The sequence below is a fragment of the Macaca nemestrina genome, chromosome 8 (genome assembly GCF_043159975.1).
Source record: "Macaca nemestrina isolate mMacNem1 chromosome 8, mMacNem.hap1, whole genome shotgun sequence".
Taxonomy (NCBI): domain Eukaryota; kingdom Metazoa; phylum Chordata; class Mammalia; order Primates; family Cercopithecidae; genus Macaca; species Macaca nemestrina.
The window spans coordinates 41,395,806-41,416,571 of NC_092132.1; the positions used below are offsets into that span (position 1 = coordinate 41,395,806).

The 20,766-nt window shown below is 31.6% G+C and overlaps 1 protein-coding gene across 49 annotated transcripts in view; it reads right to left on the reverse strand.

The window, feature by feature from the left end:
• Positions 1–20,766, reverse strand: part of LOC105476014 (regulating synaptic membrane exocytosis 2) — a 763,868-nt gene that overhangs the window by 226,719 nt on the left and 516,383 nt on the right. For 14 of the 49 annotated variants that reach the window (XM_024791003.2, XM_024790993.2, XM_024791000.2 and 11 more), the window contains one exon: positions 20,191–20,223. The exons of 34 other annotated variants lie outside the window; for them this stretch is intronic. In XM_024791003.2, the coding sequence (XP_024646771.1) occupies positions 20,191–20,223 (33 nt within the window). Of the gene's footprint in view, positions 1–8,152; positions 8,243–20,190; positions 20,224–20,766 lie in introns of all 49 variants that reach the window. One more of the 49 variants, XM_071067447.1, reaches the window with a different exon arrangement.

Genomic DNA, 20,766 nt, shown 5'->3' on the forward strand with positions numbered 1-20,766 from the left:
GTGTTTTTAAACACAAAATTTCCCTAGATATACATTTTCCACACTACTAAAAGAGTTTCCTCAAATGTTAAAATGAAATTGGTATGAAGTGGATGAAATAATGGTTTCCATATATTCCATCTGTAAGAAAAGGTTTTATTGTTTGCAGGAAGTATTAAAAACTACACAAATAAATGAAGCTTCTTTCTTCACCTAGTATTTTCCTATATTTTGGATTACTTTATGTGTTATCAATCCAATAGTTTTCATATTACGTGGATCCAAATATGAAAAATTATTCTCAATTCACTCATTAATTAATTTTAGTGAGTAACAGAGGCACACATAGTTCCAGTGACTTACCCAATGATAAAAAACAAGTTCAGTTGCAGAGCCAGAAATAGAACAGGGGTCTCCTGATTACCAGGTCAATTTTCTTTGTACTAGATACTATATGACCCAATGAAAACATGTAAAATACAAAGTCAAAGAAGAAAAAATAATACTATCATGGTGACGCCTGAACTGGACATTTTATTATACAGTATTTAATTAGAAACATTTTTTTCAAAGTGGCACATTCTGCAACTGTCAAGTAATTCACCAATGCTTTCATTCTTGTAAGGAATATGGCAAAACTTATCTTAGAGTCAATAAAAAACTTTTTTTCAGGAAGTACAAAATTTATATGACTAATAAGGGGATGAAAATGAAATATTTTGAAAATGATTTCACTACTAACAAAGTATCAATTAAGTCATTTGCCATAGTTTATCTGAATATGATCCATTAATGAGTCCATAACTAAGCTTACATAAAAATATAACTTTAGCAAATAAAAATTAATGTAATACATAAAATCTCAATATATAAATATAGTTGTATCATATACATTTAAAATATTTTTGGTTTTTTGGATTTCCTGTGGTTATAGTTTTATTATGTACTACTGCATTTAAACAGCCTCATTTTAAAAGAGAAACATATAGTCAACTACCTTACTTAAGCAGCCATGTCTTAGGCAAATGATAATATGCGACAAGTACTTACTTTGCATATAGTATTATAATGACTAGCAGACTTCGGTGAACCTTGAAAGAAGCTAAGAGCATCCCCTCTACTTCTCCCATATTTCTCATTACCATGCCACAGTCAAATATTCTACTGTTTAGTGCAGTTAATGAAGGGTTCTAATGAGAACTCTTTTTTTTCATTTATCCAATAACCAGTTACCAGACTCTTTTATAACTAATAAACTCAACTTTTCATCTAATCAATAACCAGTTAAGACTGATTAAGGATAGTAACTGTATTCCCTCTTTTAGGTGCCCAGGTACTATTACAATTATGGCTGGATCTTTGTTTTAGACAGAAAATATAAAGAATTTCTTTGTAAAAACAAAAACAAGTACAGTGTTTTTTGTTCATTCCATCATACAAAATAAAATATTTTCATAAATTATGATGAAATAAAAGACACATAAATTATACTGAATAAACTCATAAGCACCATGTCATCACTTATGGTAAATTATTTTACAACAAATATTTTAAAATTTAAGATACCATCAAGTTGCAAACTATTTAATATAAAAAGCAAGATGGGTGTGATTTCATTATTGTGTATCATATAGTGTGCTTATACAAACCTACATGGTATAGCCTACTACTCACCCAGGCTATGATATAGTCCTGTTGTGCCTAGGCTACAAACCTGTACAGCATGTTATTCTATTCAATACTATAGGCAACTGTGACACAATTGTATTTTGTATATCCAAACACAGAAAAGATACAGTAAAAATACAGTATTATAATCTTATGTGACCACTGTCATATAGACATCCATCCTTGACTGAACCATCATGATTTGGCACATGATTGTATATCTACATATCTGCATATATAGATATTAATGCATGTATAAAATCATTTTCACAAGCATATTTGGTAATATAGCAAGTTCATGAGAATATGATGTGAGCTTTTATGAAAATTTTGTGCAAACTAAGAATTCTTCCCTTGCCAATGTAATAATGTTTTAACTATTGTTATGTTTCTACTGAACACATATCTCACGTTCAAATAGAAATGATCATCTGTAATCAATTAAAAAAAGACAAACACATAGGGCCTCTTTATCCACAAATGCAGTTTGCACCAAGGGTATTTGATATCTATCTGAGATTCTGTTGATTGGCTAATGTTCTCACTTACCACCATTTACAACAGGCATACACTTCGTACTGTTACCAGATTTAATTGCAGTTGAATAAAATATGTCTATGTCTCATAGAAACAAGCACTATGTTAACAAGGTTCCTGACACAATGAAACAGAAGCATGAAGATTCTAAGTGTATATTAGAATTTGAATATAATTAGAAGCTAACCATAGTGTGGGGGCTCATTGAGTCTTAGAATGTTTCCTTTGGGGGAAGGAGAAGTACCTTTCAAAAAAGAAGCCTAAGTAAGAACCTAGTAAGAGGGCCTCAGTGATACAAAGATCAGAATAGAAATCTCCTATTAAAACTAAATGCTTACCAAGTTTACAGATGACAAACTAGAACATCTCCACAGTGACAGAATCTTTTTGAAAAATTTCTCAATCCAAATGATGTGAAGTAATCATTTCTAAACTAATTATTTCCAATAATTTTGTCTACAACCATAAAATTACTGAACATTTACAATAATTTCAACCTATTAAATGGCCATCTATTAAATTAAGTGCACTATTTTCAAATACTTTGCTATTTTTAAAAATTCACTATAGTTACATAAAGAGGTTACTTTTTTTTTTTTTTAGAAGGAGTCTCACTTTGTCACCCAAGGTAGACTGCAGTGGCATGATCTTGGCTCACTGCAACCTTTGCCTCCTGGGTTCAAGTGATTCTCCTGCCTCAGCCTCCTGAGTAGCTGGGATTACAGGTGCATGCCACCACACCCAGATAATTTTTGTGTTTTTAGTAGAGACAGGGTTTCACCATGTTGGTCAGTCTGGTCTCAAACTCCTGCCCGCCTTGGCCTCCTGAAGTGCTGGGATTACAGGAATCAGCCATTGTGCCTGGCCTAAAAAGCTTATCTTTTAAATGCCTTCCTATTTTGGGCAGTGCTGTTTTTCTTTGATTTTGTCTTTGAAATTCAACATGTAATACATTTTTAAATGCAGAAAAAAAGAGAGTATGTACTGAGGGAGTTTAAAATAATTTATTTCCAGGCCGGGCACTGTGGCTCACGCCTATAATCCCAGCACTTTGGGAGACTGAGGTGGGAGGATCACGAGGTCAGGAGATCGAGACCATCCTGGCTAACATGGTGAAACTCTGTCTCTATTAAAAATACAAAAAAATTAGCCAGGCGTGGTGGTGGGCGCCTGTAGTCCCAGCTATATGGGAGGCTGAGGCAGGAGAATGCCATGAACCCAGGAGGTGGAGCTTGCAGTGAGCCGGGGTTGTGCCACTGAACTCCAGCCTGGGCGACAGAGTGAGACCCTGTCTCAAAAATAAAAATAAAATAAAATAAAATAAAATACATTTTATTTCCAAACTATAGCATGCTGTTTATCATAAGAAGAATGGTTACTGGAAAAAAGTCTTGGTATTACAAACTTGTCTCTATATGCAGAGAAAACAACTAATTTCAAATGAGCAACTAACTTCATAAATCATGAAATTTCACTTCATGATTACTATGAAAGAATGTGTTATTTACTTCTTAAGATATTAGTAGTATTTAATTCCAAATTCTACCACCTGATTTGTCATATAAAACATTTGTTTGTCTTACATCATTTTTTCCATTAAGAATAAAATACGCTTATTTTACAACAATTCAGAAATTACCAGAAATTATCAAGCTGCTGATAATGACCAAGAACAGAACCCTGATTCCTTTTTCCAGACTGGATGGCTTAAACTAGCACTTAATAAGAAGACTGATTTGGAATACTGCTTTAGACTAAAATAAATTTTTCCTACTTTCAGGAAATCTTAAACATTCAAGAATAAAAAGAAACAAAAGTACAAAATATCAAAATGCTCAAGAAAAAAATGGTACGGTATAAAATTCACTAACAAAACACTTAATTGAATATTTACTTTTCCTAAAGATACGTTTTCTAAAACATAATTCCAAAGGTAAAATTAAGCAAAAAAACCCCTACTTACACTATAATTATAAATTCCATAAAGAACACAGTACGGAAATGTTCATGTTAGAAAAAATTTAAAGGTTAATACATTAATTAAATCAAATAATGCCAAATCTAGGGGCTTATGTACACATTAAAATATTATAGTTTAAATATTAAAATATTAACAATTTGTTACTCTGAATATTTTCAGCTTTCAAAAATACTGTAAAATCATACAGTATATCAGCAAAGGGTTTAGTTGCAAAAAAAAAGTTATTTTCCATATAAGATACAAGATAAGAGCACATTATGGTTTCAGTTACAATAACAATAGCTGTGTCAATTCAAGATTTTCCTAGATGTAGCATAACTTACACTTAGAAAATGACAAATCAAAGCTCATAATCATTTTAAAGTTATAAGTCCAAGTAAATAAATTCTGAACTACGTAAGTGCAAGATTAGTTTCTAAGACTAATTTTGGAGAATATGCAAAATGGTATCAATTCCAAAACATTCATTAAGCCTGAAGAACTTCTAATTTAAGGTAGCTTTCCCACTACTTTTTTGTGTGGTAAATAAAATATCAGCCTAAAATATTTTATGTGGAAATATGCTCTTATAAACATTTCTAATTACTATAAGGAAAGATAAACTCAGAAGGTAAAAATTATAAAATTCAATTGCGTAAAGCTTTTTTTTTCAATATTTAATATTACTGAATTATTAAAGATCATAATATTCTTATCTGGGATCAGATTGCTTATTGAAAAGATAACAGATTATCCACGCTCATGTATCTTTGATTTACATTAAAAATATTTTATTAACTTTAAGGCCTAAAAATTTCTAATCCACATTCTACAGGAAGAAGACATTAAATGATTTACTCTAAAAATTATTTACAAAAGCTTGGGTTTAAAATAATACATAGGATTCATATATTTTATGTTCACATGAAAGATATTAATATGATAAATATTACATTTCCCAGTGATCTTTATCTATACTGATGTCAATTAAGATAAAAATATTACAAGTAGGGTCGGCCGCCGTAGCTCATGCCTATAATTCTAGCACTTTGGGAGGCCGAGGCGGGCGGATCACCTGAGGTCAGGAGTTTGAGACCATCCCGGCCAACATGGTGAAACTCCATCTCTACTAAAAATACAAAAATTACCCAAGCGTGGTGGTGGGTGCCTGTAACCCCAGCTACTTGGTAGGCTGAGGCAGGAGAATCGCTTGAACCAGGAGGTGGAGGTTGCAGTGAGCCAAGATTGCACCACTGCACTCCAGCTTGGCAACAAGAGTGAAACTCTGTTTAAAAAAAAAAAAAAAAAAAAGATACTGCAAGCAAATCACTTCTTTTGCTGATAATCCTCTCAAGACATCCCAGTTAAGAAATACTAAGATTATTCTTTAAAAAAAGCAGATATTAGTCATAGTACTCAAAATTCATCTAAATACTTGTTAACTCATTTACTAGTCCATGTCATGCCATTTAGCTCTTTGGTTCTATAGTCTCACATTTAAAATAAAAAATTCAAGTGTTATTTTTACTGCTAGTAAACATCCCAGAAATGGCAAATTCCCAGGCATTATAAATTGTTCTGGCATAGATTTTCATAAAACATCAATTGAAAAAGAAAACAATATATGCTATTGATGCACAGCCAACTTTCCATCTCAAGTTTGGGCTCAATCCCATACAGTTTTTCTGATCCCACAAGTTTGCCAAATTAACCAACCCTTTGACAAGGAATCTTTGGCAATTTATTGAAGTGGGTTTCTTAGATTTCAGCACATAAAAATTAGATATTAAGCACTGTTTATAATCAATAGATTATTAATATAAATGCACTTAAACATAAAAGAAATAACTCCAAACATGTCTTCTGTAAAGCATAGGCTCATATAAACATGTTGTTGCAATATAATCTGCTATATCTGTATCCTACTACTTTCTTCCCATTTTATTACTCCAAAGTTTTCATAATTAAACATATTCTTTAAATATCCTAATTTCCTTTTAGAAACAAACAGATAAGAATATTTATGAAGCACTAAAATTTAACATTGTTTTTACTGCCTTAGAATATTGCATACTTACTCACGACATTTAGGGTTTCAATTTCCAGGACCAATTTTCTAGGATACAGGAAAATACATAATCGCCAAAACAAAAAAAAACTATAATCATTTTAAACTATGACATTAAGGCACTATAGTTAAATTCAACTAAATAAAATATTTAAAGTAGATCTTTAAAATGTTGTGTTTCTGAGATGTCAAAATATTTTTTAGTTAAACATTGCATTGTTTTGTGTTTTAATATACAATGTAACTTATTTACATAGATATATATGGCCACAAACATATTCATGTATTGGACATGATGACAAAGTGGACAACAAATAATAGTTTATGATCAAGGATAACATGTATCATACAATGTAGCGAGGGGAGAGGTTTACAGTAATAATTTTTGATATATAAATCATAACAAAACATTGATTTTATATTTATCTTGTTTACTTAAAAATATCCTTAAATATATTAAGCTAATCACTGTTTTCCCAATAAACTAATATTAACCGAAGATTTGAAAAGATATATATTTTCTTACAACTTTATGAATAAATTTAAATTCCCAATGTGAATTCCGGTTTATTTTATTACATTTTCAGTATGTACTGTTTTACTAAAAAAAATTCACAGATTAAGTTTTCACTATGCCATCTTTCTTTGCTCTTCAGACTTATGTTACATGATACATTTTCTCAAAGCATCCTATCCTCCTTAAAGCACTTATTACAATTGTAATAGCTTAATCATGAGTATAATTATTTTAAAATTATGTATTTTTGCAGACATAATATGCATAATATGCAAACATAATAAGCAAGACAGGTAATTGCTATATCTGTCTTGTCTACACTAATAAGTCAGTGCCAACTAAAATGCTTGGAATACAGCAGGATGGCAACAAATACTTGTTAAACACTAGTTTAATTTTTATATTGACATCTTTTAAAATATGAATCTTAGAGCTTTAACATGAAATGAGTCAGTACATAAAAATACTTTATTACTACAGACACAACATTTTAAATTATAATATCATTAGTAAAACTCCATTTGAATTTTTAAATTTTCAATGAATCAATGTATTCTCATCCAATTACTAATTAAAAGTAGTACTGGATTTTTAGTTAATCAATTATCTCTGCACTTTGCCTTTTTAAATTTTATTCTTGGTTCAAGTTTTGTCTTCTACTTAACCCATTTATGCCTAGTGTTTCATAATTGGAATGCTAAGCTTGTGGGAATTATTTATATCCTACTGCTTAAGTTCATTGTCAAGGTCTGATTTTTCACACACAAAAAATGTGCAACCTCCAGCATAAATGGGTTAATCATATCTCTCCATAAAAAGAGAAGAAAGGGAGAAGAAAACAAAAACACTTTGTTTCAATTCACTGGTAGAATTAACAGTTTGAAGAGACTCCTTATTGAATTCACATACTATGCTAACCCTCTTCCTTGTGGTTGGCAACATATTTTATCTCCCGAGATTGTAAATAAATAATTACCAATATATGGTGTAAATATCTCAATAGCATTTGCAGTTAAATAATAGAAATATCCTAAAAAGACAAACTTTAGATAGTATATTAAGCTTTTATTGTACTTTTTAGGGAAGCAAGTACCTCTGCATTGAAGTACTTCAGTTTTAGTCAACGTAATCAAATATGTAAAGTGGATGACCATCTGTGTTTAAATTAGTCATTTTTTCCCTAAAGGACTAATCTTCATCAGAATAAAATAATTATATTTTTCCCAAAGTATGTGTAATTAGTTTTCTAAACAAATCTTGAAATAAAGTATTTGCCACTCTAATCTAAATGGAATCTACACACTATCAAGTTCACACCAAAATGAGAAAAATGAGATACAACAAGCACACACGCATTTTAGAAAGCATGAAATGCAATGCTTGTAGTCTCATGCTTTCATATGGTTTCCAAAGCCTGACAAACCTGGCTCAGATTGATGTTTCTTTTTCGGCAATGGTTTGTCATCACTTATTGTACCATTCACCTTTCTCTGCTGATCTTCCCATGTAACTTCTAGTATAAATCAAAAATAATAATCAGAGCTTATCAGAAACATTAGACAATGTGCATAACAAGAATCTAAATACACTTCAGGGATCTATGGGATTTGGGGGGATATTTTTCCTAAATTCTCACATAAACTATGTAATATGCAGTTAACATTTTAAATATAGAAATGTGACATTAAAATTCTGCTCAATAAATTTCAAATTCCAAAGCACTAAAATTTACTTTCAGTATATCCCAAACAGAATTAGTCATAAAAAGAACAGAATTAATAAAATGGCATGTAATTAAAAGTTGTAAATTAATTTGTTTTTAAAATTCAATAAAATACAGAGGAACAAGCTTTAAGATTTGAAATTCTTAAATGATCATTGTATGTATCCCATCTTTATAGATTAAAGTTAATTTAATAAATATTAGGTAATTTGAAGAATGATTATATTCATGGAGACTTAACTATGAGGTGACTTTTTAGTAAGTAATATTTAAGAAACCCATATGTCTGCAAAGTAATTATATTCCAGCTAGTCTTTATCACACTATGTAGCCAATTCTATCTGAACACTATAATTTAAAAAGCATACAGTTTGAGACCAGCCTGGACAACATAGGTTCTCTTTTTTTAGATCTTTTTTTTTTTAGAGATTCTATCTCTAAAAAAACTTTAAAAAATTAGCCAGGCATAGTGGCATGTGCCTGTAGTTCAGCTACTTGGAAGGCTGAGGTGGGAGAATCACTTGAGCCCAGGAGATCAAGGCTGCAGTGAGCTATTATTGCACCACTGCACTACAGCCTGAGTGACCGTGAGACCCTTTCTCTAAATAAAATAAAATAGCATAAATTCATTTATTAGTAAGATTTATATAATATTATATGTTCCAATGTGCTTTCATAGATGGCATCACGTTTGACCCTACAAAACACAGATGGGACCTTCTATTAGGTGGTTTATACAGGTGAGAAAATAGAGCTGACTGATAAGGATAAGCACTGAAAAATTATCTTAGCTTACAATTTCATACTCATTACATCACTTGATTTTCAAAGTAGCATACTGGGAATGGAAGAAATACGTTACAATTTCCTTTACTCAGATGAACTAACTTGGGGCAAAGGTCTAGAGTCACACAGTTAGTACACTGTAAAGCAGGCCCTGAGGCAAAGTTTCAAGAACTAAGCTCTTTGTCTTGTATCATATCACCTTCCTTTCAACAACAAAGAGAAGATGATTTAAGGATAGCATTTAGGAAGTCAACGATGATATAGCCTTGAAGAATAACTAAGTTTGCAGGAAGGTATGAGGTGAAAGGGAGTTCTTTCCTAAATTTGATTAGTCAGTTGGGACTTTGGAAGCATAGAAGAAATAAGATGAGAAAAGGGAAACAAAAGTAAATTTAAGGGGAACGGTCTCCCAGAATGAAAGGAAAGGTTAGGAAAAGAAATTAGAAATATTCATTTACAAGTACTTCACTTAAACAACAGGTACACTTAAGCTTATGGATTATGAATGGGGAGAGGAAATCTTAAGGGCGTTCCTTCCACTTTATTCCAACCTCTGCTTTAGTTCAGGCTATCAAATATTGGATGACTGAATTGCCCTAAATGGTCCTATGCCCTCAGTTTCTTCTCTTTCAAGTCCATCTTGCTTGCTGTCACCAAGTTACTTTTCTTAATACAGATGTGATTGAATGTCCATCCTGCTCAAAAACATATGATAAATCCCTTGGTATTTTAAAGTATCCCTGAATCCCTCTCATATTAATTTTGGACACATGTTCATTTATCTAAGTTGGGAAGGAATGATATAGTTAGGAAATATCCACCAATTCCACTATAAAATCCACTCCTAGGTAGATACTAGTCAAATTTGGAAATTAAGATATGGGTGCTAACATTCTCCCTGCCCTAGTAGCATTCATGAGAATAGAGAGAGGCAACAAAACAAAGCCAAGATCCTCTATCACTGTTGTATCCTATCACCCTAAATGGTATTCAATACCTAGAATGCCTGCAGAAGCAATCATTAATTACAAAGACTGTCAAAATAACTATCACTTTTGGTTCCTTTGTAAACTTTTTAAATACGTTTGCTTGTTTTTATTTTCCCCCCTCCCCTCCCTCCTTCCTTTTCTTTCTTTCTTATTTATAAGGTTATCTGTATTTGAAACAATGTAGACATTGTACACATTAAAGGAACAAAATATATTTTTTTTCAATCTCATTGTGTATTTTTAATAGGTGATATGGTAGGGTTTAGTCTATATAATCCTGGCAAAGAATTAATCACTAACAGTCAATTAGGAAGTTTGTAGATGTTAACTTTCCAAAACCAAACAAAATTAACCAACAATAATAAAACATAAAGAATAAATTGGAAAGAAAACTATTTGATACTTTAGACTTTATCAGTCACATTTCCAAAAATTCTTACTTTTTGTTAAATCCTAATGGATTAAACAGTTCTCTGGCCTAGAGAAAAGTATCCTAAAATTTGTATATTGATTTTTACACAAGCATTGAAATATGAGAAATGTATTAGCACATTATGAGATAACTTATACTGCAATCCAATCCTATTTATTTCCACCCTGGTATTGTTTCTTATGCAAGTCATTTGATTAAGAATAGCATCATGATTACTAATTCCCAAAAATCTATGAAACTATATACAGTCATACATTGCTTAATGACAGGGATATGTTCTGAGAAATGAATTGTTAGGTGATTTCGTCATTGTGCAAAGATCACAAAGTATACTCACACAAACCTAGATGGGGTAGCCTACTATATACCTAGGCTATTTGATATAGCTTGTTGCTCCTAGGCTACAAACCTGTACAGCATGTTACTATACTAAATATTGCAGGCAATTACAACACAATGATAAGTATATATGTATTTAAGCATATCTAAATATAGAAAAGGTACAGGAAAAATATAGTATGATAATTTATGAGACTATTGTTGTATATGGAGTCTGTTATTGACCAAAACAGCATTATGTGGTACATTACTGTGTGTGTGTATATATGTATGTATATGTGTGTGTGTGTATATATATATACACATTTGTTTATGTTTATGTTTAACAACTGCTTCAGGGTGATCATAATCAGACTTAATTTGACTTTAAATATAAAACTAAAATTTTCAGATTTTTTGCTGAAAATACAAAATCATAGCAAGACATTACTAAGAAATTATAGTAATAATAACTAACATTTTTATAGTAATTATTATGCGACAAGTATTGTTCCGCTGCATCTTCCCAACTTCAAACTTATTTGTTTGTATATTTGCTTTAGAGACAGAGTCACCCTTTGTCACCCCGGCTGGAGTGTGGTGGTGCAATCACAGCTCACTGGAGCCTCAAACTCCTGGGTTCAGCGATCTTCCTGCCTCAAGCTCCCAAGTAGCTGGGACTAGAGGTGTACACCACTACGCTTGGGTAATAAAAAAAAAATTTTTTTTGATAGAGGCAGGGTCTTATTAGGTTGTCCAGGCTGGTCTCAAACTCCTTTCCTCAAGCAATCCTCCTGCCTCGGCCTCCTAAAGCTTTGGGATTACATCTGTGAGCCACTGCACCTGGCCTATTATGTGACAACTATTTGTTCTAAGCAATTTTAATATACCAAATTATTTTAAAAAGTAAATTTATAGCATATCTACACAGCAAATAATATAATTTAGAATGGACAGATTTTGCCATTATAACCCTTCCAAGACAACTAGCAGTCTGCCACACCTTTTCCTACACTTGATTTCCTCCACCCACTTGTTTTCTATGAAGATGTATATGTGATAATAGCTTGGGATTGTGCCCTCAGGAATATTTATATTTCAGTGTTCTAGAAAGGCTAAAAGCTTTGTATTACGAAAATAAGCCATTAGGTAATAGCGGAATATGAAATACCATGACAGGTAATGGCAGAAATATTTGGGACTGAAAACCTACCCAGAACCTCTCAAAACTTACCTTCTCCTTATAAAATTGACCCTGAATATGTACCATGATCTTAAGACACTTAATGTAAGTTACACATTATAGAGTAATTTTACCAGCTATGTTTTATTTCTTATCATTATATTATTTTTTCCCCTTGGGAGCTCCCTAAAGGCAAGAAATATGTCTTGTTTATCTTTGCATCCTTAATGGCTATCTAGTATAATACATTTAAAATAGAAGATATTGGTTGAACTACATCTTTAGCTAACGTCTAAAAGCAACAATTACAACAACAGCAAAAAACAAAAAACAAACAAACAAAAAACCGGTTGAAGTCCATGCAAAGAGAACACAATCTAGAACAGTGTCATAGAACGCTATGAAGAGGCATGGTATATCAACACATGAGATTAACAGTCTAGACTAGAGATCTGCTGCTATGTGGATTGAAGAAAGGTAGTTATCCTCCAGAATTCTCCTCCTTTATCTATAAGGGAAAATAGTTTTATCAAAAGATGTATAATGTTCCTTCCAAATCTAAAAGTATTTGATTCTAAATCAAGGAGCTATGTCACAGAACACTGATAGATATCTTGGTGAACTATAGGCACACGGTTCGAGGCCACATGGCATTAAACAGCAAAGTGGCAGACCTGGATTCAGAAGAAGCCAAGGGAACAAGAAGTTTCCCACATATCCTTCATGTATTCTGTTTCTTCGACCTCTCCTCACAGCTCTAGATATTTTTCTTTTCTTCCCTTTACAGCCTTTCAAAGGTGTCTGCACTTGCTGTCTCCATTCCTCTCTTCCCTTGAATCTACTCTAATCAGTCCTTTAGCCCTTATCACTCTACCAAAACTGCTCTTAATAAAAGTCAACATGGTGACTTCCTACTTGCTAAGTGTGCTGATTGTTTCACATTCTTGATAATTCTCTCCTTCAAGTAATTTCTTAACTTGTTACTCTTCTCCCAATTTCTCCATTTCTGGCTGCTTCATCTTCTCAACTTCAAAGTATCAAAGTGGTCCAGTTTATACTTCCTGGACCTCTTCTTTATCTACCTACATGTGTCTACTTGTCCTCTTGATAACCAGTCTTACAGTGTAAATACCTCTTTATATGGATGAGTCCCAGATTTATAGCTACAGTCTACACCTCTAATATGAAATGTAGACCATATTTAATTTGGCATCTTCACTTGGATGTCTAACAGCATCTCTAACTTATCATATCCAAAACTGAGCACCTGATATTCTCACTCAATCTATTATTCTCAAGTATTTCCCTGTATTAGTTAATAGAAACTCCACTGTTTTTCTACTTAGGCTAAAAACTTGGATGTCATTATGGAATCTTTCTTTCTCTTTTACCTTGTTGGGAAATGTTGTTGGCTCTATCTTCAATATCTATTCAGAATCCAACAACTTATACTGCTACCACACTGGTCTAAGCCAGTATCATCTGTTTCCGGGGTTAGTGCAAAACCTAACAATGTTCCCTGTTAACAATCTTAATTCTTGAGGGCATTCTCAACGTAGCAATTGAAGTCATCTTACTAAAAAAAAAAGGGGTATTGTGTCACTTTAATCCAAACCTTCCCATTTTATGTGATAAAAACCAAAATCCCAACTATGATCTATAAGTTCATATATGAGTCACCCCTCTAGCCCCAATTATCCTTCTGACTGCACCTGCTACAACAATATACTTTAACATATCCACAATATGCTTTAACCAATTAAAAAAAAAGTCCTCCCTTAAACTTACTTAGGAACTTTATTGTGATAAATAAAATAAACTGTAAATAAAAAGCCAATCTCTCAGAAGAAGATAGCAAAGGACAAATTGAATAACTAAACCTTAATTATAGGTATAATCAAAACATTAAGCCAAGTAAAAACCAAGTTAGCATATGTGAAATATGTGCAGAGTTCTCATCTTACAAATTTATTCATTAATTTCTAGGTTCAACTATATCATATGTTGGATTGATTTATATAGCAATAGCAATGTTTTACAGTGGAGAGGATTTCATATAATGATAAAAACACAAATTTATAAGTGTGCATATAAAAACAAATTTATAACTGAGGTTTCAACAATCATTGTCACTAGAAAACTTTACATGTGAAACTGCCTTTGCAAAATAAAGACGTTATGAGAAATCCGAAGCCGGGAGCGGTGGCTCACACCTGTAATCCCAGCACTTTGGGAGCCCGAGGTGGGAGGATCACTTGAGGTCAGGAGTCTGAGATCAGCCCGGCCAACATGGTGAAACCCGTCTTTACTAGAAACACAAAACTTAGCCGGGTGTGGTGGCAGGCGCCTGTAATCCCAGCTACTCAGGAGGCTGAGGCAGGAGAATCGCTTGAGCCAAATTTTATGATATAGAACGGGATGTTACTTTTTTGATAAAATCATTTTAAAATGCTAATATTCTAAATCAATATATGTAGACATATTTGATAATCAATTACTGCAAAACATACACAGTCCTACCATTCTGATAGAATTTGGTTGTGGCAGATTACAGAATTATGTCAGCAATAATTATAGGAAAATCACATCTAAGTATTAAAATCAATCATCTTTTTACTTTCCAGGCAGTTTTAATTCATGTATATAGAACTATGAAAAATCCACAAATGTTATAAATCTTCCTTTTATGTTATTGTTAAACTTATGATTAAATTTGTCTCATTTTCTACTTTAAACTTCTACTTTAAAATGTTTTTAAAATAATTCAATTTTAAAACGATTTCTGGATTGAAAAATATCCATGCTGTGATTCTGTAAATGTATAACATGACCACTAGTATCTTCCTCAGAATCCTTTCCCTTAACATGATCAACAAAGTTAGTCTTCCAATTTTAATGCCATTACAGTTCAATAAAATAGAATTGTATCAGAATCATTAAAGGTAAGTATTTTGAAGACTAATTTCCTATTTAGAAATAAATAAAAAAGAATAGACATATTAAATACTGGATAACTTAAATTGAGACTAATACTTGTACTTATGTTTATTTTAAAAAGCAATTCAAGTATATTACAAATGTCAATACGGAGTGTTTAATATCTAGAAAGGCACCATAAACTTCATTTTAAGACTTGCCTTTTTTCCCATTAGTAGGTGGTGTTGGTGTTTCTCCCTCATTGTCTTTATAATATTGAAAACAGACAATAGTGATTAATGATTAAGATCATTAATAACCAAAATAAAAACAAAGCACATCAAAAAAGATGAAATCACACAATAGGGAAACAAATCCATGCACTACACATGACATCCCATATTAATGAACACAAGAGAAAAGTATATACTTCCTATCTCATAGGAGAATTAATAAAAACCAAATAAGTGAAAAATCATCTTAATAGTATATAGTTATGCTTTTATGTTAATTTAAAAACTGATGCAACTTACTAATTACTTTTGACAATAAAACACCAGAAACAAACTGGTTTAGCACATGGGCGTCTTTATCTTAATTTATTTAAAATAAGGAAAAGTGATATTAACTATTGCTGAAGTCCCCAAACTAATGCTATCTTAAAAAATGACTTTAATGTGGAAGACAATTAATGGCGTGAAAGGCTGCAGTGTTTGTATGGACTATATGAGATGCAGAGGAATGAGCTAATGGGAAAACATTAACAGCTAAGCTAAAATGAAATTCATTCTTATAGTATTCCATAAAAATGTGATTCCTAAATTATTCCAGGAAAATGGAAGAAAAATGACATTCTAGAAGTTAGATACTAGATATTCAGAACCCAAGCAATTCTATATGTCTAGAAATATGCAATTAAACTTGCCTGTTTCCATTATCAGATGACTTTGATATTTGTCACCTTTACGACATTGAAAAGTTACTGATAATGAGCAATTCTAGTAGCTTAAGAGATGTTTTCAGTTGTAAAACTAAAAACTCCACTGAAAGAATGCTTCCATGAAAATATATCTTAGGTATAATATACATAATGGTATTGCTTTCACACCATGGAAAGCAGAGGAAAAAAAGGCATAAAAAGAACACTCTATTATTCATAAATAAAAAGTGGTCAGTTAAACACTTGATAAAATTAAAGATATTCTGTATCATTCAAAGAAAGTTACAATTAAACTTGACAATTGGATAAGATTAGTATTCAATTCTGAGTTTCAAATAAAAATAGTGAAAATTTGATAAAGGTAGTATATAAAAATACACTGATTTACTGATTATATAATGTTTTAACTTTTTTGAGACAGAGTCTCGCTCTGTTGCCCAGGCTGGAGTGCAGTGGCATGATCTTGGCTCACTGTAACCTCTGCCTCTCGGGTTCAAGCGATTCTCCTGCTTCGGCCTCCCAGGTAGCTGGGACTACAGGCGCATACCACCATGCCCAGCTAATTTTTTTATTTTTAGTAGAGATGGGGTTTCGCCATGTTGGCCAGGCTGGAATCTTTTAAGTTTTAAAATCCTTTCACCAACATTAAACATTATGATAGATAAACATAATAGGGACTTTAAAAACAACAAAAATAAAAGGTATGCATTTCATTTAGAAAGATGGGGAGAAATTATGATTGACAATAAATATTAGAGTAATATTGAACTGGAATGAAGAAGAGAAACCTATAATTGCTTTACTTTAGGAAAAAAATATAATGGAAAAAATGATCATGGTCTATAAATGTTTTAATGGAATTTATATTCTGCTCTATATTTCTTTATAATTTGCTTCTACTAGATTCAAAATCCATGGGAGAAGGTGCTAAAGCTTCAACAAACCTTTACTCACCACAACACATGATAAAGTATAGTTTTCTAGTAGGTACTCGTTAAATTTTTTTGAATAAACAAATGAATGTAAAGCTGGGTAAAGGGTAGGTGTATATCTTGGTCAGGGGCACTATCTATAATTCTAGTTTGATTTAAACATCGGGGAAAATATTTAGCCAGTTGGGTAAATTACATATTCTGACAAATTGCCTAGATAGCTTAAGTAATACCCATTCATTAATAAAATTAGGTAATTTATCTTAAAGTTAGTGCTGAAAAACAATCTATTCTTCATTGTGCAGTTATAAATTTGGAGCCTAAAGTCTTATGTAAAATTGAAAAGTCATATTTGAAAACATTCGCTTATTTATTTTAGATACGCAGTCAGACAGACCTGCCTTGACCTCTTCTCCCTGCTTTTCTTCCCCCTGCTCTTCCATATGCTCAGTTTCTTCATTAACTTCTGTACTTGCATAAGCAAAGGTAAAGAAAAATATAAGACCAAATAGGTGTATCTGTTACTCTTCAAAGAAACTAAACAAATAAAAAATTCTAAATTATTCAGAATGATAAATACACCAATATTTATTTATTTATTTATTTATTTATTTATTTATTTATTTAGAAACAGAGTCTCACTATCACCCAGGCTGGAGTGCAGTGGCACAATCACAGCTCACTGCAACCTGTGTCTCCTGGGCTCAAGTGATCCTCCCACTTCAGCCTCCTGAGTAGTTGGGACTATGGGAGTGCACCACCATGCCTGGCTAATTTTGTATTTTTTTGTAGCGATGGGGTTTCACCATGTTACCCAGGTTGGTCTTGAACTCCCGAGCTCAAGCGATCCACCCGCCTCAGCCTCCCAAAGTGCTGGGATTACAGATGTGAGCCACAGGAGCCACTGCACCTGGCCCAATAGATTACTTTTAATAAGTTTCTGACATGCTATAGAAAAGTAAATAAACTTACTGGTTAATTATCACATTGTCTGCTTTTATGATGACTTTGTAAAAGAGAAACTGTGACTTTTAAAATATTTGTAATATGTGGATAACTGGGTAAAGTAGGCAATATATATATAAACTTGGTATATTACTAAAAAAAGTTATATAACTTTTCTTCTAGAAAAAGAGAACATGACATTTTACAAAATGGCAGTACATAAAAGGGAAAAATAAAATAATAACAATGCCTTATAGTTTTTTAGTACATTGTGCTTTCTATATTATTCTTATTTTACTTCTCTGGTTCTAAACAAAGATAAGTGGCCAAATACATAAGACTAAAATATAAAATAATCAAAATCATAAAGAGTTAAAGTATGACTCGGTCATACGTTGGCTGTCGAAAAGGATTTGAAAATAAATATTTCAATACTTTAATTCTAAAATAATGCCATTAAATTACAACTTCTCACAATTAACTTTTTAGGTGATAATCCAAACATAATTTGATTTAGACCATCAACTGGTAAGTCTATTTTGTGCTACTTACTGAAGATTAACTGAAGTTGAGATTTCTAAAAGAGATATTATATCTTCTTTAAAACTAAAAAAGTTTGCATAATCTACTGAAGTCTCCATATCAGCATTTATAAAAACACTTTAAAAAATCATCCATACTTTTATATAAAACAAAACCCCTTTTATTTCATACTAAAAAGGGTAAGGGAGGTTTTGGCTCCTCTTTCTTTTATGAAATTAAAAAAATGGAAAAATCACAATTGGGGACTTTAAAGGAAAATTTTGGTTTTAATTAATTTTATAGGGTCAAAAACAATAGTAAAGAGAATCTTTACTGAGAAGCCCATCAGAAACTTCACCAACCCTGACTTTCAGCATCACCAATAGGCTCTGTTTTCTAGTATACTTACTATTACAAAGAATAGAGCTACTTGTATTTCAACAGTCTATTGCTATAAACGACATTAAAAATTCAATTAAAAAAATGTGCACAAATGATAGTTTCTGAGTTTATATGCCAATAAATGATGTTGAAACTCCATCTTTAAAAACACTGAAGAGAAAAAAAGTTACATAAATATTACTAAACTTTCCTTAGGAAAAGTGATTTAAAATTCTATGCCCCCAATTTTATGCAAATAATTAAGAACTATAAAAATGCTGTGAAGTCTTTTTATCAAGCAGCATAATAGACCATCAGTCACAATATCACTGGATTGTTCAAAATTATGGTACTTGGAAATAGAAAGAATGACAAAACAGAAGTTGACCATCATCCAGTTAACAAGAACACAACTTATATCAACAAGTTATATAAGGGTATAAAAGTATTGCTGCTCAAATGCAGCACACTTACAAATTTGTTACAAATAGTTTACAGAAATATGAATTTTAATATAAACATATATAGAATGACAAGATTATTGTAGTGGTACTTTGTATACTATTTGAGGTAGCTTTTCCCTTTTTAAATAAATATTTCATGAATTTATTCAACAAAGATTTATTGAGGGTCTACAATGTGCCAGGCATTATTCTATGTGCTAGAGATTCATCAGTAAACAGTCAACAAGTTTTTAAAGATACAAAGTTAATTTCAGATTTCCATAACAGGCAGATGATTTTGTATTGATCTAGCAAATGTATGACACTCCATATATCACCATTCAGTATTTTCTTCTGAGTCATAATGTAGTGTTTGATAATAAAACTGTATCATATTTAACTCTGATATACGTAAGTCTTATATGTTAAGTCTTGCTACAACATGAAAAATGATGTTGGAAACACAAGCCACAATCACTATCTAATTCAACAACTTTATTTTCTAGAAAGCCAAATTTAATAATTAAAAACATCATCATAAATAAAAAATGACATATATGATGATAAATATAACTAAACTATGTGTACATCCTCAATGATGTAAACGTAGACTGCAATTGATATCTTTGGTTAAAGTCTTACTCAAAATCTAGTATTCTGGTTAAAAGGTACATAAAAATTTTATGAAAGAGCACATTTTATCTGCTCATTTAAGAGAAGTTAAACTCCTTGCATTCTTATTTGATCAATCAAAGAAATTTAACTCCTTGGTATAATTTCCAAGTTAAAAAAAATAGTTGAATACTTTGTCAGATACCATAAAACAAAATAATTTTACTGTATATAAGTCTATACAACAAAGGGACATCAATTGCAGTTGGGTTTATTTTTGCTTACTAGCTCCCCAAAAAGGCTGTTAGCACAAAACAAACCCTCCTTTATGTACAGACCTTCATAAGGTTCTATCTCCTTGACTCCATTGTCTAGGGAAACAAAATAAAAATAAAAAACAAAACAAAAACAAAAGAAAAAAAAAAAAAAGGAAAAAAAGGGAACCAAAACACAGGGGTTAAAAACAACAGAAATTTCCAAAGGCACAGAATGTATTATCTACTAGAGAAAAGTTAAATGATTTAAATATATATGTATTATTTGCAAAACACATCCAGTTACTAAATAAAGGGATCATTGAAAAAATGATCTTAAAAACCGTTATATTCAGTTATCCATGCTTTTAGAGGTCCTTTATCCAAGAATTTATAGAAGTTTGGGAAGTATGTTCATGTGTGTGTCAGCAAATAGTGCTTTTTATGCAAAAATGTAAAATTAATAAAAACATCAGTACAACATGCATCTTTCATTGTATATTCATGATTACCTTTTTCTTGTTCTCCAGTATTGAGAAGGATCACCATTGTTGTGCATCAGCTAACCAGTCCTTTGCAGTGTGTGAAAATTGATTTGGCTAGTTACTAATAAACTTTATATAACTATCAACAATTACATAAACTTAGTTGTGGCAAAGA